General features: G+C 39.6%; 1 protein-coding gene across 1 annotated transcript in view; it reads left to right on the top strand.

The window, feature by feature from the left end:
• Nucleotides 1-19,319, top strand: part of LOC117292649 (clusterin-associated protein 1-like) — a 40,410-nt gene extending 21,091 nt beyond the window's left edge. Inside the window, exons 5-11 of the mRNA XM_033774781.1 lie at nt 5,430-5,525; nt 7,288-7,371; nt 9,534-9,667; nt 11,235-11,376; nt 14,185-14,401; nt 15,710-15,771; nt 18,875-19,319. Coding sequence (XP_033630672.1) covers nt 5,430-5,525; nt 7,288-7,371; nt 9,534-9,667; nt 11,235-11,376; nt 14,185-14,401; nt 15,710-15,771; nt 18,875-19,036 — 897 coding nt within the window. The 3' untranslated portion in view covers nt 19,037-19,319. The remainder of the gene's footprint in view (nt 1-5,429; nt 5,526-7,287; nt 7,372-9,533; nt 9,668-11,234; nt 11,377-14,184; nt 14,402-15,709; nt 15,772-18,874) is intronic.
• Nucleotides 19,320-25,763: the final 6,444 nt, after the last annotated feature.

Below are 25,763 nucleotides of genomic sequence, written 5' to 3'. Positions count from 1 at the left end.
ATTATTCAAAGGCCTGTTTTTACCTTCCGCGGTAAGCACTTTCCTAACTTGAGATAGGTTGATACCCAGCACACCATACTGCACTTGCTGCACGATAGGAAATTCTTCCCATCTTTGTGAAAGTATTTGCCAATATTTGAACTAGGTTAACTCTACTGCTAAAGTAGGGTTGTTTACCTTGTTTACTAGACTGAGACTATTCTCTAGGTAATATCAAGTGTTTAAAGACACTGGACACTATTGGTAATTGTCAAAGACTAGTCTTCTCACTCTGTGAACCTGTAAAAAAAATTGAACTCAATTGGTTGTCAAAGTTGCGAGACAGTAATGGAAGAAAAAACTCCCTTGTCACACAAAGTTGTGTGCTTTCTAATGCTTGATTTCAGGACCCCAAAATCTTATTCTGAGGTCTCGAAATCAAATTCGTGGAAAATTGCTTCTTTTTCGAAAACTGCGTTACTTGAGAGGAAGCCGTTTCTCACAATGTTTTATACTATCAATAGCTCTCCATTGCTTGTTACCAAGTGAGGTTTTATGCTTATAATTATTTTGAGTAATTACCAATAGTGTCTACTGCCTTTAATGTTAACATTTCATATACACTCACAGAGAGATAATGGAAGGAGAGATCTGTGTAGAAGAAGAAATCTGTGCGGCCTTTTTTCCCCTTAAACCGAGGATGTTGATATTTGTGAGTGATCATCGTTATGTCAGTTTTACAAGGTTTTCCTCTTTATGGAAGATTTAGTTCAATACATGTTATCTTCAAGCAACTTGAATCCTCAATTCTGATTGGTCGATCCGTTATAGCAGATTGTGGCCGACTAATCTAGTTCACTTGACCCAAGCTCTGGTGTTGTCAGCAGCAGAGTGTGGGTTTGAATCCTGGTCATGACACTTGTGCTCTTGAGCAAGGCACTTAACCCTTCCCTCTCACCTGTCGCTGGCTGAGTGGTCTAGTTCACTTGACCCAAGCTCTGGTGTTGTCAGTAGCAGAGTGTGGGTTTGAATCCCGGTCATGACACTTGTGCTCTTGAGCAAGGCACTTAACCCTAATTACTTCAAAAACAGTTGGAAAAGTAGTGCATTTTAATGCTCTACCAACCAGGCTCCTAGTGTATGATACCCAAGCCTGCATCCTTACAGACTATGAAGAGGGTAACCCAATTTCAGCCCCAGGAGTAGGGCCCCTTTTGCCCCTTGCAAGCCTGTATGCTTCATTTTTGAAAGGGCAAGGGCACCAAGGCATTTTCTCTTTGGTAAAGGGCACCCTTTGAAGAAATTGTAAAGTTCTACTGGAGCATTTCAAGGGCACCAAGGCAATGACCAGGGGGCAATGGAGGCATGTGCCTTCACTCAGTGCCTCTGTGAAGTATAAGGCCTAGGGCCTTTCTGAAACCTTGGCTTAGGCTTGGGCTCAGGCTTAGGCTCTGTGTGCTGTGTAGGCAGCTAGGCCTATAAAAAACCTGCATTTTCAGCGCGTATTGCACAGACATCAACATGCAGAGCCTGAGCGGGAACCCAAGTCGAGGTTTGAGAAAAGCCCCTGCTCTCCACCATCTCAAAGCCATCACAGATTTCTCGGAGATGACCATCTGGTCAGCGATTGCCACAGTCTCTAAAACCATTCAAGCGGTTATTTTCAGAAAGATAAATGGCACATTTATCTTTGATTACTATTTTTAGCAAAAGGTCATCTGAGAGATTGTTGGTACAGTCCTGGCTGCCCGATACAATATATTTATTATCTTTTCTTCCTGGTTGTATACACGATGTAGGTATATCGTCAAGTTCTGTCATATCAACGGGCTATTCCTGGAAGAATAATGTTTACTTCCAAGCTCTACTTACACCCTTCCTCCCCTCCTCTCCAGTCATCCTCCGCGTATACAGAACTTTTGGTTGTCACTTTGAATGATTCCTTCCGATCAGAATCTCATGGGCCACCACCCAAGATGATCTTGAGTTGAGCGACACATCCGTAACAGATGCAGGCCTAATACTTCACGGAGGCAACAAAAGTGATTGCCTCCATCCCCCCTGGTCATTGCTTTGGTGCCCTTGAAATGCTTCAGTAGAAATTTAAAATTTCCCCATACGGTGCCCTTTACAAAAAGAAAATGCCTTGGTGCCTTTCCCTTTTAAAAAAACACAGGCTCGCAGGTGTAGAAAATGATTGTATTTAAGCAAAGATTATAGAGCGCCGCAAGGCAGAAGATGCGGAACTGAAGCTTTATCTATTGTTGGAACGTGAAATACGCATGGGCGCCATTTCAGCAAGTGAATGTTTTGTTTCCCATTGATAGGAATGGTCATTGTCTGCACTGATCTGCACTGATCTACTGTTGTAGCAAAAGAGTTATTTGCCGAAATGGCGTCCAGTGGGATTTCACATTCCAGCCCGAGTTCCGCATCTTGCGCCTTGCGGCGCTTTTTAATCTTTGATTTAAGTCAGTGTCAATTCTCTTTAAACTGGTAATATTCTTGAAAGCATTTTTCAGGCAGTAGGTGCTCTTCAGTTAGAATGCGTTTTTTTGTAGATGTTATGTTTGCATTCAGGGATATAGAACACTGTCAAAGTGAGTGGTCTTTGAAAATTACCAAAGGTGTCCAGTGCCTTCAAGCGACAGACACATGTATTTAAAAAAGAACTTCTAGTGTGCATGAAACTGGCAGACATCCTTTAGAAGTTCAATTTGGTAGTTCTTTAAATGTTTATAAAACAAACCCCCTCCCCCCTCAGCAGTAATGCCAGGAATTTTATCCATTACTCTCCAGGCAAAATTTGATTACTGTCATTGTCTATGCTATGCAGTGCACAAATAAACGGACTTAGTTAATGGGTTTTCTATGCCAGGAGCATTTATAAGCTTTTTTTCCTGTTCTTGTCAGTTATGACAGCATTGTTATTTTATCCATCTGCATGTGTGTTGGCGATGATGGATATTTGAATGTAACAACATCGCTGTGGGTTGTGTTTAGAAGAAGAAGCGGGGCTGTTTGCATTGTTTGCACATTTTTCTTGAAAACATTAACGATTGTGCAAATGCCTCGTAATAGTCAAATTATCATAGGCGTTTTACAGGGCAAGGGCACCAGGGCATTTTCTACTTGGTGGGGGGGGGGGGGGCTTCTCTGTGACGAATGTGAGGAAATTGGAAACTTCTTTAATCTTTTGGGACATTTGACTAATTGATTTTTTTTCTTCTCAGAAACGATTTATGCATGGTGTCTGTCTGTGACCAAAGATCAGTTGTCACACGAACTTGGATGGATGAATTTAAAGCCATTATACACTTTCGGAACAGAAAAAAAAATAAAAGTTCACAGATTTACAAATAACTTACAGGGTTTACAGAAGGTAGTGGTGAAAGACTTCTCTTGAAATATTATTCCCTGCAATGCTTTACTTTTTGAGAAAACATTAAAACAATTATCAATTCTCGATATCGAGAATTACGGATTTATTTTAAACACATTTCATGACACTGCGAAACATGCGGAAACAAGGGTGGCTTTTCCCGTTATTTTCTTCCGATGACCGATTGAGCCTAAATTTTCACAGGTTTTTTGTTTTATATATAAGTTGTGATACACGAAAGTGTCCAATGGCTTTAAAACTCTTGTAAAAAATACTGAGCCAGTTTTTTGCTGCTTTCTCAGCAAGTCGACACTTGATTCAGCTGAAACTTTCACATCTGTCTTTTATTTTATCTTTCTATATAAATTTAGATCAGCCTACCGTAGTTGGCAAAAACCAATTTATCACCTACTTTTAACGGATTTACCTATTTTGTTGGAATCGTTCATGTGGAGGTAATGCGTTAAAAGACATGAACAGTCCGCAGGACAACATAAAATGGTAAAACAAGTAACAACCGTTTTAGATAGGCGCAGCAGAGTCGCGACGAACCAAATAGATTAGGAGCAACTCTAGGTCGACCCAAATAACTTTTTGTTTCAGACAGGTGAACATAACATAACATTTAGATTGGCTTGGCTCATGACAAGTTCGACCTCTGAAACAGAGTCGTTCTGAACGACAGCAACAATCAGTCGCTCCTAACTGTTTCATACTTCAAACTTTTCATGTACTTAATTCAGAATTTTGAAACAAATGTAACATATATGGAAAAGTCATCTCATGCAGCTAAGCAAAAACTTTGACGAGCAAAGACAAAAAAAAGAGAGAGGAGTAACAGGATGCTGTAATTGTCTTCACGCCACACGCATCATAGATGTACTTTGTGGATAAGTGAAACGAAACGTGATACGTTGCGGAAGGTGTTTTCAGCGAGATATGGCCTTGAATAAACATAAAGTCAATCATTATTTATTAAGAGATGAGAAAAGCTTTGAGCTTAATTTCAATCAAATTAGCAAGTAATCATTCGCAAACACACTTATATTTTTGTTTACATCTTAGCGTATGTGTTGCTGGGCAACTGAAAGACTGCAGTGGAGTGTTATAAATAACAGGAGGGTTGACCGTGTTCTGTTGGATGTACATACCCGATATATCATATTGCAGGTTGGCATACCCTGTAGTTTTATTGTCTGAGATTTAGGGATCTGACAGTAGGAGGGTTGACCGTGTTCTGTTGGATGTACATACCCGATATATCATATTACAGGCTGGCATACCCTGTAGTTTTATTGTCTGAGATTTAGGGATCTGACAGTAGGAGGGTTGACCGTGTTCTGTTGGATGTACATACCCGATATATCATATTGCAGGTTGGCATACCCTGTAGTTTTATTGTCTGAGATTTAGGGATCTGACAGTAGGAGGGTTGACCGTGTTCTGTTGGATGTACATACCCGATATATCATATTGCAGGTTGGCGTACCCTGTAGTTTTATTGTCTGAGATTTAGGGATCTGACAGTAGGAGGGTTGACCGTGTTCTGTTGGATGTACATACCCGATATATCATATTGCAGGTTGGCATACCCTGTAGTTTTATTGTCTGAGATTTAGGGATCTGACAGTAGGAGGGTTGACCGTGTTCTGTTGGATGTACATACCCGATATATCATATTGCAGGTTGGCATACCCTGTAGTTTTATTGTCTGAGATTTAGGGATCTGACAGTAGGAGGGTTGACCGTGTTCTGTTGGATGTACATACCCGATATATCATATTACAGGCTGGCTTAGTTTATATAATATTCCAAACCAAAGTGGATGATATTGAATTGTCTGACAGTAGGATGGTTGACTGTGTAGAGGCATTTACTAAATTATTTCATGTTTTTTTTTGTTTAACAACACAGCATCATTTTGTGCTTATTTTATTTTTGTTGGCGGATTTCAAACTTTTTGAGGGATAAGTTAACACTTTCTTTATTTCCATTTTGATGATAAATATTTGAAGAAAAAAAACCCCTGCTCTAATAAATGTTTTTGTCTCATCATTCTCTATCCCAGGTGTCCGACTTGAAAGCATCTCGGCTCCTAGCATCTCAGATTACTACTAAAGGAGCCAGTCTGTATGATCTACTTGGGAAAGAGGTTGAGCTGAGGGTAAGAATATTTAGAACTACATGTACCACAAAATAATGGACATTTCATCCTCATTTGGGCATGACTATATCACCACAGACACTGGATCATTTGTTTTGTTCCTTAAAGAGACACATTGCTTTGGATCGGTCGAGTTGGTCCATGACAAGCGTTTGAAACCGCTTGTTATAAAATGCATATTGGTTAGAAAGATGGTTTAAAAGTAGAATGAATGATCCACACAAACATGCCTCGAAACTGCATGGTTTTCCTTTTACTTTGCGTACTAACACGGAGTCAAAAACTTTAGTTCATGATGTAAAAGTAAAACAATGCAATTTCGAGTCATGTTTGTTAGGATCCAAAGCAACGTGTCCCTTTAAGGCCTTGTCACACAGGGCAATGTGTTCAGGCAACTAGGAGGCAACCAACAGCACTGTATTCACAAGGGAACATGTTTAGCACAAGATTCTTCTACATAGCTGTAACTCACTTCCCCCCAGGATATAATGAGAAAACTGAAATCAAATCTCCTTGTGGGAGATTGCCTGGACGTGGTAAATAGCCTTGCGTCAAGCCTATGTCACAGGTTAGCAAGGAATTTGTGCGGTCAGAAGCGCATAATTCAGCGGTAAGCAGAGCCATGAAATTAGGTCCAGTACTTCCGCCACCAAGTGGTTGATTAGTTCTGAAGATGCCAATCAGGAAAGACACGAACACGCTCCATTTGAGCGAGGAAGGTGTCTTTTCAGTCGCATTGCGTTTTCCTAGAAAGGTGAAGTTGAGTGTACCAACGCCTGTGAAACATCAGGTGTGGTCAGAGGCTGTGCTGGTACAAAGAAGGTCGTTAATTAACTGTTTTGTAACAAAGCACTGGGCACTTGTAATATTACACACAATGCCTGTCCCCTAAATGAATTAAATTGTCATAGGTGTGTTTTCATGTGTATGTTGGGTCACACAAAGTTCCAATATTGGTCTTGAACATTAGACCTTTAATGCACATGACGCCATTTCAGTGGGGCACTCTCTGCTAAGGGTCAAACGAAGGTAGCTCAAAAGCAAAGCTCGCAACTCTCCTTGATTCCACAGAAAGTTTCCTGAAAATATTTTGGCCAATTATGTTTTTTTTTTCAGACGTGTCCAAAATGAAAGCTTATAAATTTCTCCCCCCCCAAAAAAAAAAAATAAATACAAGATTAGCCTTGTAAAATTTCAATTTAATTTTTTTGAGTCAAATCAGCCAAAAATCAGACCTTGAGTATCTGTAAGCAACTCTATGAAATGTTCATTTTTTTTTTCAAAAACTATTTTAGAGACCAATATTTTACTAATGATGTTAGTTATCTTTGTCAGTAGATCAGGGCCCCATTTCATAGCTCTGCTTACTAAACAGTACGCAAAGATTTGGTGATTACAGAAGCAGGGAATTTTGAGCTTACATCAAGCGTGATTTCATGGGTTAGCAGGGAATATTTGATTTTGCGCGTGTGTACTCCATGTTACTTCCAAGTAACTTGGCATTTTCGATTACACAGCTAGCAAAGAAATTCAGCGCTTTTACAGTAAGCATGGATAGTGATCGTCAGCACATAAATTCGGCGTTAGCAGAACCATGAAATTGGGCCCTGGAGGTTGAAACTGACATTAGTAAGCTTTGTCAGAAGATCTGTGGGTGGATATTGTTGTTGTTAGCTTTGTCATCTGGAGGTCAATACGTGACCAATTAACGCTGATTGCTTTATGAAAACGATTATTATTTCCGCTTATTTTATGATAACAGGAGGTTAGAACAGCGGCAATTAACAAACCACTGGAGATCAACGAGATTGAGAAAGGCCTTCGTGGAAGCATCAAAGGTGTTGAGGTAAAAACCATTTCCTTTATACTGGTTTTACTTGGGTAGTGTCGGCTGGTAAGGGGAGTGTGGGATATTTTGGGACGTTTATTTAAGCGAATAACCGGTTAATTAAAGAAGAAAAAAAACCTTCCAAACTTTCTTTACAGTTTAACAAACAGGGTGGACGGTTAATAGTAATAACATAATAGCAGGCATTCATAGAGTGCTCTTACACAGGGTACAATAAGCAAATTAATAATGGCAATAACAATGGGAGGACAGTTTGTCCTTCATCTATTGAACAGGAAAGTTGTGAGATGATAAAACGGAGAAAAATCCTCTTCTTTGAAACTGTCAGCCCAGAGACTATCTAGGGTGAATGATTGACATCTCTTTTGTTCTTGGCTACTCATCTTAATCCCCTACAAATGTAAAACACTTTTTTGTAATACCCTACAAATGTAAAACATTGTTTTTAATCCCTTATAAATGTAATACATTATTTTTAATCCCCTACAACTTATTAAACCATGATGACAGACTTACATCATTGTTATTCTTGAGCTCGGGTTAAATTGAACTTCAGGGGAAAATTGAGGTTGGCAAAGACAGTAACTGGGGGGGGGGGGGGGGAGAATCCCCCCCCCCCTCAATCATTTCCGCTTCCTAGAGCCTTATCTAAGAAGACATTTTAATACCACAGTTAATTTGAGCTTTGCTACGTTCCACATAAATGGTGCTCATGGTTGGGGAACAAGACACAGATCAAATAAACGAAGGAAAACTGATTCAAGCGAGTTTGGAAAAATGTTTTTCTGGGCGATTTGTTGACTCAGCATTTTTTGAAGGTTCTCATTCCCAGAAAAACAAAACGTTGTTTGTTCATTAAGAACAAACCCAAGGGTCTCATGTATTAGTTTTCCCAATTGCCAGCTGTAAATGTTTGTCTTGCAGAAAGATCAAACTGTAGGACGACAACACATGATTAGAAATTTACCTGAATTCTTCTAATGAGGCTATTGGGACTTAATTAATGACTTGTTGTTCCCCCCCCCAAAAAAAAAAATATATATACTTTAAAAAAAGTGTAAGGTTTTATTTAATAATTTAGGTTGAACGAAGATACATTTAGTAAAGCGGGGTTAGAACTAAGACTTTAGGATTAACGATGCAACATGGGAAGTGCCAGCCAGGGGATGCCGCATTTTATTTATATTAATGACTATTGATTTTAAGCATATTTAGGTAGCAAAATGAATAAAAAATAACCTGCCTTCCAAAAACCTTTTAGCCCTTTTACATTCAACAGTTATTAAAGTAGTAAAGATATTTTACTTCTTTGATGCAGCCAGTGGCATCAGGGTTAGGCCTTTGAGTCGTAGTTATTTAGTTAGCTTTTAGTGCCATCATTAGTGGTTGGGCTGGTGTACTGGTTTCTTTTATCCTTCTTCCACCTCTAGCACCCCCTGGTTTGAATCCCTGGGGGCACTGTATGGGTTGAATTTTCATCAGTCCCTGCCGCCTATCGGCTGTGTGGGTTTTTTCCTAGCACATTTTTTCTGGGGTTTTCCTCCTACTTCTTAAAAAAGAACTTCCTTCCTTGTTTCTCTCCATGGGGTTCTTGACTAGCTAAAGTGAGTACTAGCTTTTCTTTGAGTTCATACATGGCTTCACAGCCAAAATAAATGAAATTTGATGAAATGAAACGAAATTGGCGTTTTTTCCTGTTTGTATTATTCAGGGATGTGATTTTTCTAAGTTTTTTCAACCCCCCCCCCAAAAAAAAAAAATAAAATAAAATAAAATAACAATAACAATAATATTTTTGAGGTCCTTTTTTATATATAATTAAGATCAAATTCATTAAAACATGGAGATAAAACCATATGGTGGGGCTGTTAAAGCCAGGTCATACCCGAAAGCTCCACATTTTTCAATAATGATGAAAATTCCATTTAACTTTAAAGCATGTCATATCCCTGATTGTTTCATTCTTTTAATATTTTGTTTTGTTCTTTGGGTACAAAACTCAACCAATCTATAGGGTCTATGGGTACAAGACTCAACCAATCTATAAGGTCTATGGGTACAAGACTCATCCAATCTATAAGGTCTATGGGTACAAGACTCAACCAATCTATAAGGTCTATGGGTACAAGACTCAATTTTGTTTATTCAATTCTTTTCAGGTGTCAATTAAAAAGACCCAGCAGATGTTGGAGAACGTGGCATCGGACGAAGCCAACCTGGAGGCTAAGATTGAGAAGAAGAAAGCCGAGCTGGAGAGGAACCAGAAACGTCTTCAGACTCTTCAGTCTGTCAGGTATGAAACCAAAACCTTGGTCTAGTACCTCGCTAACACAATGGCTATATATAGATGTTACTGTCATCTCACCAAAGAAAGGGTAACAGACTAAGTTATCTACAAGCCTTGAGGATATACATTGATGCTAATGGAAGAATAACCAAAATTTAAAATGCTATGTTTTCATTTCGGCCATTATATCAGGCTGACATAAATTGTATGTCTTTGGAGGATTGGTACTGGTAAGAACCTAACATAGTAGTTCTGTGTGGCTGAGCGGAAAGGAGCCCTGGACACAAGCGCTTGTGTTTTTGATCAGCAGACTGTGGGTTCGAATCCTGATTGTGACACATGTGTCCTTGAGCATTATTTCTTTGTCCTTTATACAGTCCTGTGTACTAGGATAGTGAGTGTAATAAGAATAATAATTCATGTATTTATAACCTGCCTTTTCCAAAGGATACTAAGCGCCAATTATTTTTACTGCAAGGTGAGTGGGATGAAGATTTTGAAGTGTATGAGACCTAATCCTTACCACACCATGTAATGGTTTAAAATGTGCTAAGGCGCATTCAACAGCCACAGCCAGGAACACCTGGGCGAACCCCTTCTCTTTTCAATAAGTGCACGCACTGGGTTCTTTTACATGCGTTGCACAACACATGGGACAATGGATTTACGTCCCATCCGTAGGACGAAGCAATGGCAAGGACATGTAAGTGTCACGGCTTGGGATTTCGAACTCACACTCTGCTGACCAGAAACACCAGTGATTGAATTCGCAGTTCACATAGCAAGCACTCTTGTTAGCAGGTTTCCTCAGTTTCTTCAGGTGGACAATGTGAAATCCTTGGTTCATTTCTGAAATATATACAAAGGGGCCATTCAGAATAGTCAATGTTAAAGAATAAATTGTGTTCAAAATTGTGGGTAGATGGGTCATAAGAAATAACCAAAAATCGAAACTCGTTTTTTTATTTAAAAAAAAATATATATATATATATATTGTGGTTTATTATTTGATATTATATATATAGAGCAAACAAAAAAGAAGAAAAACAAATTCACACAAGGCATTACTTTTTTCATCAGTGTATAGACCATGTGACCTGTGACATCACATGTTTACAAAAGAGCCACAGAGCCTGGACTTCCTGCAGGCATGATTTGTACACAGCTCAATGGAAGAACACATAAACACTTATATTTTATGGAGATTGCACTGTCTAAGTCTTATCATCTTTTGATATGATGAAAGGGGGCACATCTCAAAACTTGACCAGCTTTTACTTTCATAATTCTTGGATTTATGTGGAAATTATGACACAAAATGTCAACTTTCCCATTGGACCAGTGTAGTATCTTGCCTGCCAGAATACTCAAAGAATAAACAAGGTTCACATGGTCTATAGATGCTATTATTGAGACATTTAAAACTATTTAAGAAATCAAAATTGTTGGTTTGACATTATGATAATGGTCCCTATTTACAATAATTATAAAAACAGCCAGTGAATTGTTGGATTGAAACTCACCTATTGTCTTTTCAATGATTACAAATCCAACGTTGTCTCTGAACCCTTAGGCCTGCTTTCATGGACGAGTACGAAAAGCTTGAAGTGGATTTAGAGAAGCAGTACGAGACGTACCTTGAGCGATTCCGCAACCTCACCTACCTTGAGCAACAACTGGAAGAATTCAGCAGAGCAGAGCAAGATAGATTCGAGGTGGGCTTTAATATTTCTTATTTATACCATAGTTTTGTGTGGATTTATATTTTGTTGTTTTAGTTTAATTTTCACTTATTCTTGTCTCATTTTTTTGGAACTGGTGTAGAAAATAATTTTGACCATATTAAACACTCTGTATTACATGTATACACTATTTGCAACATTGAATAAACGTATACCTATCTATCTATCTTGTATTAGACGATGTGAGTCGCAAGCTTTCAAACACTTTGCGCTACCTGTTTAGGGTAACTGTTTAGGAGACCTATTTGGGAGAGCCATTGGAAAACCTGTTTTGGAGACCTGTTTGGGAAACCTGTTTAATAGTGGTACCTCCTTTGGGGAGCTTGTTTAAGGAACTTGTTTTGGAAGCCTCTTTTCGGGGGACCTGTTCGGGAAGCTGTTTGGAGAGTTCGTTTGGGGACGTGTTTGTAGGACCTGTTTTGGGAACCTGTTTGAGGAGCTTGTTTGGGGAGCATATTTGGGGAGCGTGTTTGGGGAGCCTATTTGGGGAGCTTGTTTTGGGACCTGTTTTGGGAACTTGTTTAGGGAACCTGTTTAGGGAACCCGTTTGTGGAACATGTTTGGGGATGTGTTTGTGAACCTTTTTGGGTTTTTTTTTTTTTGGGGGGGGGGATCTGTTTCGGAACCTGTTTGGGGGACCTATTTGGTGAGCCTGTTAGCTTTAGTGTTTTTTATGTGTGCGTGCAAGCTTGGTCAACTAAAGTTGCCACTTGTGGTAAAGAATAGGAGATATGAGTGCAGTCAATTAAAGTAGCCTATATTACAGAAGGGTGAGCTCGTGTAGGAAAATGAACCAAGTAGATGTATGTTGTTTATCTTGATTCTTGACTGTATATGAAGAGTCAACATTGTGAATAATCATACACGCTCCCCTTGTGTAATTGGCCGGAACCAACTTAACAGTCCCACAAACACGAATGAGAGTAGAGAGCGAGTAAAAATAGCCCATGTAATTAAGATCTTAAATGAGCTACATCTTTATACTTTCTTGTGTGTTATGGGCCATTTAAATTTCATCTTGCTTAGAAAAACCACCAACCCTTTAAGCGAACATCCAATCCAAACTCAACGTATGTTTTGATTTATTATAAACACTGGACAACATAATTCTCCCTACCTCATACTTTATCAACTTCAGTTTATTACACACCAAATTGAAAATTAATTACAATTTGAATGGGAGAATGATGGAGCTGAGGCAGTAAATAATTAACCCATTTCACATCATGCAGTTGCATTGCACTTATACGCGCATATCCTGTGCTCCATTTTGGGAGTAAAAATGTTGAAAGCAGTCATTGGAGTTACACAGAGCCCATTGAGGCCATGGCCCCTGTTGCCTCTGGTCTTGGCCCTGGTGCCCCGGCCCCTGTTGCCTCTGGTCTTGGCCCTGGTGCCCCTGCCCCTGGTGCCCCTGCCCCTGGTGCCCCTGCCCCTGTTGCCTCTGGTCTTTGCCCTGGTGCCCCGGCCCCTGTTGCCTCTGGTCTTGGCCCTGGTGCCCCGGCCCCTGTTGCGTCTGGTCTTGGCCCTGGTGCCCTGGCCCCTGTTGCGTCTGGTCTTTGCCCTGGTGCCTCGGCCCCTGTTGCGTCTGGTCTTGGCCCTGGTGCCCCGGCCCCTGTTGCCTCTGGTCTTGGCCCTGGTGCCCCGACCCCTGTTGCGTCTGGTCTTGGCCCTGGTGCCCTGGCCCCTGTTGCCTCTGGTCTTGGCCCTGGTGCCCCGGCCCCTGTTGCGTCTGGTCTTGGCCCTGGTGCCCCGGCCCCTGTTGCCTCTGGTCTTGGCCCTGGTGCCCCTGCCCCTGGTGCCCCGACCCCTGTTGCGTCTGGTCTTGGCCCTGGTGCCCCGACCCCTGTTGCGTCTGGTCTTGGCCCTGGTGCCCCGGCCCCTGTTGCCTCTGGTCTTGCCCCTGGTGCCCCTGCCCCTGTTGCCTCTGGTCTTTGCCCTGGTGCCCCGGCCCCTGTTGCCTCTGGTCTTGGCCCTGGTGCCCCGGCCCCTGTTGCTTCTGGTCTTGGCCCTGGTGCCCCGGCCCCTGTTGCCTCTGGTCTTGGCCCTGGTGCCCCTGCCCCTGGTGCCCCTGCCCCTGTTGCCTCTGGTCTTGGCTCTGGTGCCCCGACCCCTGTTGCGTCTGGTCTTGGCTCTGGTGCCCCGACCCCTGTTGCGTCTGGTCTTGGCCCTGGTGCCCCGGCCCCTGTTGCCTCTGGTCTTGCCCCTGGTGCCCCTGCCCTTGTTGCCTCTGGTCTTTGCCCTGGTGCCCCGGCCCCTGTTGCCTCTGGTCTTGCCCCTGGTGCCCCTGCCCTTGTTGCCTCTGGTCTTTGCCCTGGTGCCCCGGCCCCTGTTGCCTCTGGTCTTGGCCCTGGTGCTCCGGCCCCTGTTGCTTCTGGTCTTGGCCCTGGTGCCCCGGCCCCCCCTTGCCTCTGGTCTTGGCCCTGGTGCCCCTGCCCCTGGTGCCCCTGCCCCTGTTGCCTCTGGTCTTGGTCTTGGTGCCCCGGCCCCTGTTGCATCTTGTCTTGGCCCTGGTGCCCCGGCCTCTGTTGCGTCTGGTCTTGGCCCTGGTGCCCCGGCCCCTGTTGCCTCTGGTCTTGGCCCTGGTGCCCCTTCAAAGTTTTACATAGACCGTAGGATTTTCCAAAAGTGGACATACATGAATAGAGAGAAGGAGTCAGAAAGCACACAACAAAGCATGAAGGGGTAAATAATAAACAGGGAGACAAAAGGGGGTGGATGGAGGTAAGGGGCTGGTAGTCTAAAGATTATCATACATGTATTTCTCTGTCTTTCTTCCAGGAGACAGAGACAACCATGAAGAGGATGCAGAACAGACTGAAGGAGGAGGACGCCCGCATCAGAGTATCCGATGAGATCCTAGGAGGAGACGAGATACCTGGGCTGGATGTTGTCGATGATGACGATGACGATGACGATGATGATGATGTCAGTGATAGCGGGAGTGAGGAGGCTAAGGTCCGAGCTCCACCACCGAGAAGGGAACGACCCAAACCAGGTGGGGTCACTTTGGGCTTGTGCAATAAGCATGAGACGTTCATGAGACGTTTTGCAGATATGGTGGATACATTACTAGGGTGCGATGAGGTTTTGGCAAAGGATTCAAACCCAAACCAAACAGTGCAGCTCTAAAGGGCACATAACCATTTGGCCATAATACGTCAGTCTTGATACATGAAATACTCATAAATGACACAAAATGAACACTTTTTGGATGACTGTCTGCCTTATGGCAAGTTTTCAATTTGAGATGGTGACATTCACAAAGGAGGTTGCCACTATAGAGGATGCCAGATGGTCTGCCTCACGCTTGAGTGAGCATCACTACTTCTTAAGATGGCATTGAAATAAATGTTATATTATCAATCGAGAAATGTTAGTCAAGCTTCGTCTGGCTGGAAGACTTGCCTCAGTGGGTTTCCCATTTCAAGGCCTTGTCTTCTTCTTCTTGGTCTATTGGCACTAAATTGTGCTGCTGTGGCCTTCATTATACATGTACAGCCCTCCAACCATCTCTGCTATTCACCAGGGTGGTAACTGACGTCTCCACATTACCGGTCCACCGCTTTATGCCATCTGTCCATCTCACTGGTCTGCCCTTCTTCTCTTCCCCTCCATTCTTTCCCTGTACTATGTTTTCTCCAAAACAAGAGAAGGCGATTGTACCGGGCTTATATTTTACACTGGACCTTCGGCCCCAGGACGGTCACTTACTTAAAAGTGTCAGACCTGTTAACTCCTGAAAGAACAAGTCCAGTTGCGATTTCACAAAGAGTTAGGACTCATCTTATCTCAAATTAGGACGAGTTACTCTTCCTAACTTAGGATTAATCTTAAGGTCTGCATGCTACAGTGCAGGGTTGTGACTTGTCCGAAGTCCTAAGATTAGTCTTAAGTTAAGAAGAGTTTTGTGAAATTGGCGGCAGGAGTCTTGCGTTTTTCAATTGAATAATAACAAAGTACAATATCTAAGAAAACATCAAAGGGTCACAAAACAAGAAACATTTACTTAATTGAAAAGATTTGTCTTTATTTATTTTTTTTAATTGGGTTGAAGAAACAGATGATTTTACTAGTGTTGGCGATTTGTTCCGTAGGCGTGTGGTAGCATGTGTAGGACGTAGTACTTGAAACATCTGTGTCATAGATTGGTTTGCAAACATCATAGGACCAATTCAGTAAGCCTAATCAACACAAAAAGGATCGAGGGATCACAAAGTGTGACCGCAGATGGGAAAGAGGACCGGACAATTTGTTTAATTGATTTTTTAATTTTTTCCTCCACTTGTTTCTGTTTTTGTTCCAGGGGGCTCAAGGAATAATAATTCCAAAGTGTTTGGTAACATGGGAGGCGGAGACAGCGATGAGGTATGTAGAATTGTTTTTTAATTACTCCGCTATTTTATTAATTAGTGGAGAGGGGGTGGAGGGAAGACGGGTTTTATTATCTTAACAAAAATTAATCAAGTGGAAGTAGACGGATATTTGTGAGACTTGTTTGTTTTTGGTGCTACTCAAGCAAACAAGAAGCTAATAATGGTGAACTACAGCCAGAGTTCATAAAATGTTAGGGGGGGCGGGGAGAGATTTTAATGAGCAATTTATGAATTCATGATTTGAAAGACTGGCCTGATTGAGCTACAACAACAGAAGCAGGTAGTGAGTTACAGAGCCTTGCATTGGATGGTACACTGTGTGAAGGATCTCTCATGTTGAGACGTGCGCGATTTGGAATGATGAGGGTATTTTGAGGATGATATTTGAAAGCGTATTGTGTAAAAAATTGGAGCTGTGTTTAGGCAAGACTAGTAGTATAGTCTGATTTTCGATGCTTGTTGCCCTTAAGAAAATATGCTTAAATAGCCTGAAATGTATATTAAAGCCTACACCATGTGTACATAATAGTTCAGCCCTTGTACTTGATCAAATATTCCTACTTTTTCCCAAATATCATGACTGAAGACAAGAATAATTAATACAAAGCGTTAATGACAATATTTAGCAAGACCTAGTTCCAAAAGAACAAAATCTATACAGCAAAGTAGATATACACATGTTATAGCAAACCGAATATACATTGATACCTCGCCATGCAATGCCACAATGTCACAGCCCGAGTTTTTGCCAACCCAGGTTGGAAAACTACGGAAAGCCATAAATGCAAAGCAAAAACAGATGGCCACAGTTCACAACTCTTCAAAAAAGTGTTGATTTTGTTTGAAACAACGCAACTAATCTTGGGGGTAATATTGAATTGAAAGATTGCAAACAAATTTGAATTTTGTCTGAAAAGCTGTTAACACGATTGACTGTTTTTTTTCTAAATTTCGACTATCCATGCTAACTATGGCGACCTGGGCCCACTTTCATAGAGCTGCTAGGCACAACAATTTGCTTAGCATGAAAGTTTTGCCTTTTTTAAAAACAGGATTACCAACCAAATTTCCTTGTGATTTTCAGGATAAACATTAGCTAAATACCAGTAACAAGCAACATGCAACAAAAGGAAATTTGGTTGGTCATCCTGGTTTAATCAAGGAAGAAATTTTATGCTAAGCAGTTTTTGGTGATAGCAGCTCTGTGAAATTGGGCCCTGTTTATCAACAATGGAAAGGTCTAAACAACAATATTTAGTGATGCAATTTTCTAAAACTGAATGGTGCTTCAACAATACTTTTGCTTGTTGATTGCACTTCATCCTTTATTTTGACATGCTATTTTGGGGAACAAATATTGGCCAGATGTTTAAACATCGATCATAGAACAACCTCAAGGAAAACAAACAAGGCCAAGTATCGACTGCCATTGACAATGACCTTGTGACCTCCAAATGCCACAAAGTCGCAATGCACCTAAGAGATGCGCAAATCAATCAATCAATAAATGAGACCGTTGCAGTCGTCACAAACCTTCTGTTTGATACAAGATGTGTTTAAGGTAATTTTATTTTTAAATATCAAAAAATAAACCGCGCTGTCATTTTATTTTTTGACAGTTAGTTATTATTGGCTTACAGTGTTCTGATGGTTATAATGTCTGTTTCCCCCCCATCCCCCCCCCCATATTAAAACCCAACCATCCGACCTTCCAAGTCATAAAACAGATCGTTGCGTAAGAATTAATGCCTTACACTCCTGAAAGTACATCATCTTACTTGGAGTGTTTCTAGGCATACTGTATATATAGGAAACTTCATGGAAGATGTGTGCTGTTCCTGGGAAAATATCAATCAGAACTGTCTTGGTGGCTACACTCTCTTCCCTACTCACAATTTTTCTCTGCAGGCTACATGTATGATTTAACTCTTCTTTTCCAAACATAACTTTATCTGCAAGTTACAGATGAAGTGGGCGTCCCAATTTCAGTAAAAATGATTTCCAGACTGCTGTTATCTAATACTGCGCTCTGAAATAGGGCACCACATCCATAATCTTTCAAATTTTTATTTGATTAGTTGATGTTTTATTCAACGATGATAGAAAACAAAGAGATTGTAACATACAGCCGGAGGAAAGAATGACATTATTATCAGTCTCGTCTTTCTAACCCAGAAAAATTATTTATGATGAATCAATTTCTCTATTTTACTTAATTGCTATGTATTATTTACTGTCACTCTCCTACTCTGGAAAAATCAACATATTTTGTCATTTCATACATATTTTCTTTAATCATGGTTTTTCTAATTTGTTTTCCCCAGGGGCTTTTTATTTTGTGGTTTTTTTTTTGTGTGTTAAATTCTGTCACAAAAAAACAGTATGAGGAATGATTGTTTTTTTTTATCCAAATAATCAACTCCAAACTATTTAAGCTACCGGTGTATTTTCAAATAGGAAGATTGATAATTTTCCATGTTGTTTCTTATCTGTAATTCCTGCGATGGCATACAAGAAACTTTCTGTACATTTCAAATCTTGATCCCAATAAAAGAGAATTGCTTGGCTCTGATCAAAAATCAATAAAACCCGAGCAAAGCTGAAATAAAATCAGGTTAAAGGTTGGTACTTCAAAAATAAATGACCATAAAATTACCAAAAGTAAACCATGCCTTTAATGTCAGTATTTTTGTTGCACAGGCTGTATACTCCTCAGTGAGATGAGATTATTTAAAATATGAAACAATGACCCAGTGATCAGGGGCCAATTTCATAGAGGTGCTTAAAAAAAATTGCTTAAGCACGAAAATAGCTTGCTTAATTTACACATGTTACAGGCGAAAATTTCATGCCATATTCTTTGCTTGTGACTGGTGTTTAGATGTTGTTTACTTGGCATAACAGTTGGTGGAGTCTTGGCTGGTAATCTGATTTTACAAAGCATAGATTTGTTTGCTTAAGCAGAATTTTGTGCTTAAGCAGCTCTATGAAATTGGGCCCTGGGGTACTTTGAAAGTGCTGTTTAAAAACTTACTCAGAAACTTTTTTATGATTATTATTATTAACTTTTAACCTCCATCTGACCTTTGACACAGGAGGACTCGAACGATTCCATTAACGATGACAGCATCAGCGTTGATGATGACGATCTCCTTGATGATGACGACGGTGACAGCGACGACTTGGAGGTCGAAGGTCCCACAACGAGGAAAGGTCGCAGGCAGGAAGAACCAGACGACAGCGACAACGACTTCTAGGTTTTGGGTCGCCATGGAAACTGTAAGAGTGCTGTTTTATTGATGTTTGTTTACCTTGCTAAAATAACTTGTCCAGCGACAGGTGTGTAACAGATGCACAACATGAAACCAATTCATCCATTTCCATAAGTTGGTTGACATCTTTTATGGAGTGTTGTTGTGTTGTTGTTGTGTTACCCTCGTGTATATAGCTGGATGGGACGCTTATAAGCACTGGACACTATTAGTAATTACTCAAAATAATTGTAAACATAAAAACTAACTTGGTAACAAGCAATGGCGAGCTGTTGGTAATACATTGTGAGAAACGGCTCCCTCTGAAGTAATCAAGTTTTCAAGAAAGAAGTAATTTTCCACAAATTTGATTTCGAGGTCCTGAAATCAAGCATCTAAAAAACACATTTTTGTGTGACAAGGGTGTTTTTCTTTCATTATTATCTCGCAACTTTGACGACCAATTGAGTTCAAATTTTCACAGGTTTGTTTTTTCATGCATATATTGAGATAAACCAAGTGAGAAGACGAGAAGACTGGTCTCAATTACCAAAGGCGTGCAGTGTCTTTAAAGCATCTAGTTACACACTGAATGAACACTGGACATGCTTTCCAATGTCTTCAGGAAGAAATTATCACTTGTACAAACTATTTTATTTTGTGATATATTTTTATTTTTAAGAGGGCCAGGGTTTTTTACATCACAATGATATCCGTGTACAATGTAGTAAGATCAATGGGCATGCTTTTGAGATGTTGGTAAGAACGGTTCATACTTCCTGCCAATGTGAATGCAATTTTGATGTCACAGCCCTGTTTTTGCTGCTAATGTTTCAAATTTGCAGAAAGTATTAACCAGGCTTTATTTTAAATCCAACCTGGTTGCTTGATGATAGTGATGTCATCTGAGAATAGTCTACATTGGGGTGTCTTGATAATGTCTTTTACAAACTGATTTCATATGTAGACTTTACGCACATTACGTCATTTGAGTAGGGCGCCCTCAAGCCACAGGTAAAACAAGAAAGTGTTTATCAGCTCACACTGTGTGTTGCAATTTCCATGAATTCATGATCAGTTACCTCTAACTAAGAGCAAGTCGAGTGTGCACCATGTTTAACTAAAGGTTGACTATTTTGACTCAAACCCAGGCTGGTCGACCAGTGGTTAACTACTGTGGTCGACCATTTTGAATAAGTCTCATGACCACGGTCTCTTCTGTGGTCCCGAATGTGTGTTCCATGCTAATATTTGTAAACGACAGAGGGGAACCAGTGACGATATAGCAAAAAGGCGCAAGGCAATGGAGTGTTGAATACTGTGCACTGATATTTGACTAGGCTTCCAAACAAGTCGTTAGACATGATGACTTCGATGTATGAGGTCAATAGTAAATGTTATTTATTATTACCCTCTTTTATTTGAACAATTTTAAATGTCACACGAGGCAATTTACACGCAACCAGGCAATCTCTGATAACAAAATTCATTCACATTTCAGATTTCTCATTATTTTCCTGTTGATAGTGAGTCACAGCTAGAAGAGTCTCTTGTGCTGCAGAAGTGTTCCTTGTGCATTCAGTGCAGCTGGGCCAGAGCTGCTTAGCACAACAATTTGCTTAGCATGAAATTTCTTCCTTGATAAAAACAGGATTACCAACCAAACTTCCGCGTGATTTTCCAGATTAGCAAACAACAGTTGAATACCAGTAACACGCAATACTTATGCAACAAATGGAAATTTGGTTGGTAATCCTGTTTTTATCAAGGAAGAAATTTCATGCTAAGCAAATTTTCGTGCTTAGCAGCTCTATGAAATTGGGCCCTGGTTGCCTCCGAGAGTAAGTTCAAGTCATAGAGTTATATATAAGAACTAGAGGGCGCACGAGTGATGCTTCGTGCACAAACGCCACGTGACCGCAAGATGACAAGCGCGTCATTCTGCACGCGCGTTGAATATGAAATACACGTTTGAGTTTTTCTTTATTGAACGCTCACGCGATGCTGTTTGTTCAACTTACAAAATGGCCACACAAACACACGCTGTGAGATGCCAGTTTTGTCAACTTAGAAAATGGCCGCCTGTGCGCATGCCGGAGCGCGTATATAGGCCAGTGCGCCCTCTAGTTCTTATATATAGCTCTATGGTTCAAGTGCACACATTTAGTCGACCCATGACTGACCACTGACTAGCAACGAACATGCGCAGTGAAAACTCACTTGAACGACTTGTCGACCAATGGTTGATCAGCCTGGGTTTGAGTCAAAATAATAAACCTTTAGTTAAAGACACTGGACACTATTGGTAGTTGTCAAAGACCATTCTTTTCACTTGGTGTATATCAACATATGCATTAAATGAGGTCTCAAAATCAAATTCGTGGAAAAATACTTTCAACCTCTCCCCATTACTAGTCACCAAGTTAGGTTTTATGCAAATAATTATTTTGAGTAATAACCAATAGTGTCCATTGCTTTAAGCACAGAGTGCACTTGAACTTGCTCCAAGTTGCCTGAAAAAATTGCCCTGTGTGACATGACATTTAAAATCATTATCGTTAGACATGATTTACTCTAACCTTGATACATTCACGATTCTATGACTGTTCCAGAGAAACATTTGTGTAAATAAAAGTCTGTTGTGACATCTTCAGTTTTAAACTGACTTCAAGCTTCAATGTTTTATTGGATTCAGACCAGAGGTACAAGAGCTAGATAGTTAGGTCAAGATTGCACTGGAGTAGCAACTGGTTTGATATAAGACTGGTCTTTACAATAAGGCTTCATAAAGTTTGAATTTTATTTACAAGTACTTGTAGTTAAACCAAAAATATAAATAATTTACATATCTACATTTATACATTCCATTAAACAGATAACATTAAACCCTAATCCAACCCTAACCCCATCCATACATGTATATCTACCCCTTTTCTTAAACCTCGTCCTATCCATCCCTAACCCTTACCCCTTGTGATTTTTTGAACTTGATTAAAATACTTGTGAATTTTTCAATATTTTGCCAATATAGTCTTATGTACTTATCAAATTTGCTCAAAAGTGCACAAGGCTATAGTCTTGTGAACTTATCAAATTGGCTATCAAAAATGCGCAAAGCTATATATAGTCTTGTGAACTTATCAAATTGCTCTATAAAGTGTGCAAGGTTATAGTCTTATGTACTTTTCATATTTGCTCAAAGAAACGCGCAAGGCGTTGTGAACTTATCAAATTCGCTATCAAAAATGCGCAAGGCTATAGTCTTGTGAACTTACCAAATTGGCTATCAAAAATGCGCAAAGCTATATATAGTCTTGTGAACTTATCAAATTGCTCTAAAAAGTGTGCAAGGTTATAGTCTTATGTACTTCTCATAGTTGCTCAAAAAAACGCACAAGGCAAGGCTCTTGTGAACTTATCAAATTGGCTATCAAAAATGCACAAGGCTATAGTCTTGTGAACTTATCAAATTGGCTATCAAAAAAGCGCAAGGCTATAGTCTTGTGAACTTATCAAATTGGCTATCAAAAATGCGCAAAGCTATATATAGTCTTGTGAACTTATCAAATTGCTCTAAAAAGTGTGCAAGGTTATAGTCTTATGTACTTCTCATAGTTGCTCAAAAAAACGCACAAGGCAAGGCTCTTGTGAACTTATCAAATTGGCTATCAAAAATGCACAAGGCTATAGTCTTGTGAACTTATCAAATTGGCTATCAAAAAAGCGCAAGGCTATAGTCTTGTGAACTTATCAAATTGGCTATCAAAAATGCGCAAAGCTATATATAGTCTTGTGAACTTATCAAATTGCTCTAAAAAGTGTGCAAGGTTATAGTCTTATGTACTTCTCATAGTTGCTCAAAAAAACGCACAAGGCAAGGCTCTTGTGAACTTATCAAATTGGCTATCAAAAATGCGCAAGGCTATAGTCTTGTGAACTTATCAAAATGGCTATCAAAAATGTGCAAAGCTATATATAGTCTTGTGAACTTATCAAATTGCTCTAAAAAGTGTGCAAGGTTATAGTCTTATGTACTTTTCATATTTGCTCAAAAAAACGCGCAAGGCAAGGCTCTTGTGAACTTATCAAATTGGCTATCAAAAATGCGCAAGGCTATAGTCTTGTGAACTTATCAAATTGGCTATCAAAAATGTGCAAAGCTATATATAGTCTTGTGAACTTATCAAATTGCTCTAAAAAGTGTGCAAGGTTATAGTCTTATGTACTTTTCATATTTGCTCAAAAAAACGGGCAAGGCAAGGCTCTTGTGAACTTATCAAATTGGCTATCAAAAATGCGCAAGGCTATAGTCTTGTGAACTTATCAAATTGGCTATCAAAAATGTGCAAAGCTATATATAGTCTTGTGAACTTATCAAATTGCTCTAAAAAGTGTGCAAGGTTATAGTCTTATGTACTTTTCAAAATTTGGTCAAAAAAACGCCCAAGGCAAGGCTCTTGTGAACTTATCAAATTGGGAACTTATCAAATTGGCTATCAAAAATGCACAAGGCTTGTGAACTTATCAAAATGGCTATCAAAAAAGCGCAAGGCTATATTAGTCTTGTGAACTTGTCAAATTGCTCTATAAAGTGTGCAAGGTTATAGTCTTATGTACTTTTCATATTTGCTCAAAGAAACGCGCAAGGCTATAGTCTTGTGAACTTATCAAATTGGCTATCAAAAATGCGCAAGGCTATAGTCTTGTGAACTTATCAAATTGGCTATCAAAAATGCGCAAGGCTATAGTCTTGTGAACTTATCAAATTGGCTATCAAAAATGCGCAAAGCTATATATAGTCTTGTGAACTTATCAAATTGCTCTAAAAAGTGTGCAAGTCTTGGGAACTTATCAAATTTGCTCAAAAAAATGTGCAAGGCTATATATAGTCTTGTGAACTTATCAAATTTGCTCACAAAAATGTGCAAGGCTATATATAGTCTTGTGAACTTATCAAATTTGCTCACAAAAATGTGTAAGGCTTATATAGTCTTATATATACAAATTTGCTTAAATAAACGACCAAGGCTATATTCTTATGTAGGCCTACTGGTAAAATTTGCTCAAAAAATCCGCAAGGCTATAGTCTTGTGAACTTATCAAATTTTCTCCAAAAAATGCCATGGCTATTGTCTTATATACTTATCAAATTTGCTCACAAAAATGAGCAAGGCTTATGTAGGCCTGCTGATCAAATTTGCTAAAATAATCCACAATGCTATAGTCTTGTGATCTTATCAAATTTGCTATAAAAAATGCGAAAGTCTTGTGAACTTAACAAATTTGCTCAAAAAATTTGCTCCAAAAAGTGTGCAAGGTTATAGCTTTGGGAACTTATCAAATTTGCTCTAAAAAACGCACTATAGGCTTGGGAAATTATCAAATTTGCTCACAAAATAGCGCAAGGTTATAGTTTTGGGAACTTATCAAATTTGCCCACAAAAATGTGCAAGGCTATTATAGTCTTTCCACTTTTCAAATTTGCTCTAAAAAACGCGCAAGGCTATAGTCTTAATGTAGGCCTTCTGATCAAATTTGCTCAACAAATCCGCAAGGCTATAGGCTATAGTCTTGGGAACTTATCAAATTTGCTCAAAAAAATGTGCAAGGCTATATATAGTCTTGTGAACTTATCAAATTTGCTCACAAAAATGTGCAAGGCTATATATAGTCTTGTGAACTTATCAAATTTGCTCACAAAAATGTGTAAGGCTTATATAGTCTTATATATACAAATTTGCTTAAATAAACGACCAAGGCTATATTCTTATGTAGGCCTACTGGTAAAATTTGCTCAAAAAATCCGCAAGGCTATAGTCTTGTGAACTTATCAAATTTTCTCCAAAAAATGCCATGGCTATTGTCTTATATACTTATCAAATTTGCTCACAAAAATGAGCAAGGCTTATGTAGGCCTGCTGATCAAATTTGCTAAAATAATCCACAATGCTATAGTCTTGTGATCTTATCAAATTTGCTATAAAAAATGCGAAAGTCTTGTGAACTTAACAAATTTGCTCAAAAAATTTGCTCCAAAAAGTGTGCAAGGTTATAGCTTTGGGAACTTATCAAATTTGCTCTAAAAAACGCACTATAGGCTTGGGAAATTATCAAATTTGCTCACAAAATAGCGCAAGGTTATAGTTTTGGGAACTTATCAAATTTGCCCACAAAAATGTGCAAGGCTATTATAGTCTTTCCACTTTTCAAATTTGCTCTAAAAAACGCGCAAGGCTATAGTCTTAATGTAGGCCTTCTGATCAAATTTGCTCAACAAATCCGCAAGGCTATAGGCTATAGTCTTGTGAACTTATCAAATTTGCTCTAAAAATGCCATGGCTATTGTCTTATATACTTATCAAATTTGCTTTAAAAAGTGGACAAGGCTTAAGTCTTTCGTACTGATCAAGTTTGCTCAAAAAACGAGCAAGGCTATAATAAGTCTTGTGAACTTATCAAATTTGCTTATAAAAGTGCACAAGTCTCATCTACTTATCAAATTTGCTCAAATTTGAGCAAATGTGATATGTGCAATTATGAAATTGGCACTTAAAAGTGCACTTTTTGTGTACTTTTACTTTTTACTTGAATGTACAATTTGAGGTTAACTTTAAAAGTCTGATGTACAATGTACTTATCAAATTTGCTCTTAAAAATGAACAAGGCACCTGTACCTGAAATTGTGCCAAGGCTTGTGTAACACTGTGTCAAAACAGGAATTCAAACCTCCAGT

Source organism: Asterias rubens, chromosome 7 (assembly GCF_902459465.1).
Source record: "Asterias rubens chromosome 7, eAstRub1.3, whole genome shotgun sequence".
Classification (NCBI taxonomy): Eukaryota; Metazoa; Echinodermata; class Asteroidea; order Forcipulatida; family Asteriidae; genus Asterias; species Asterias rubens.
The sequence above is the reverse complement of the archived record's forward strand: the minus strand, read 5'-3'. Positions and strand labels throughout refer to the sequence as shown.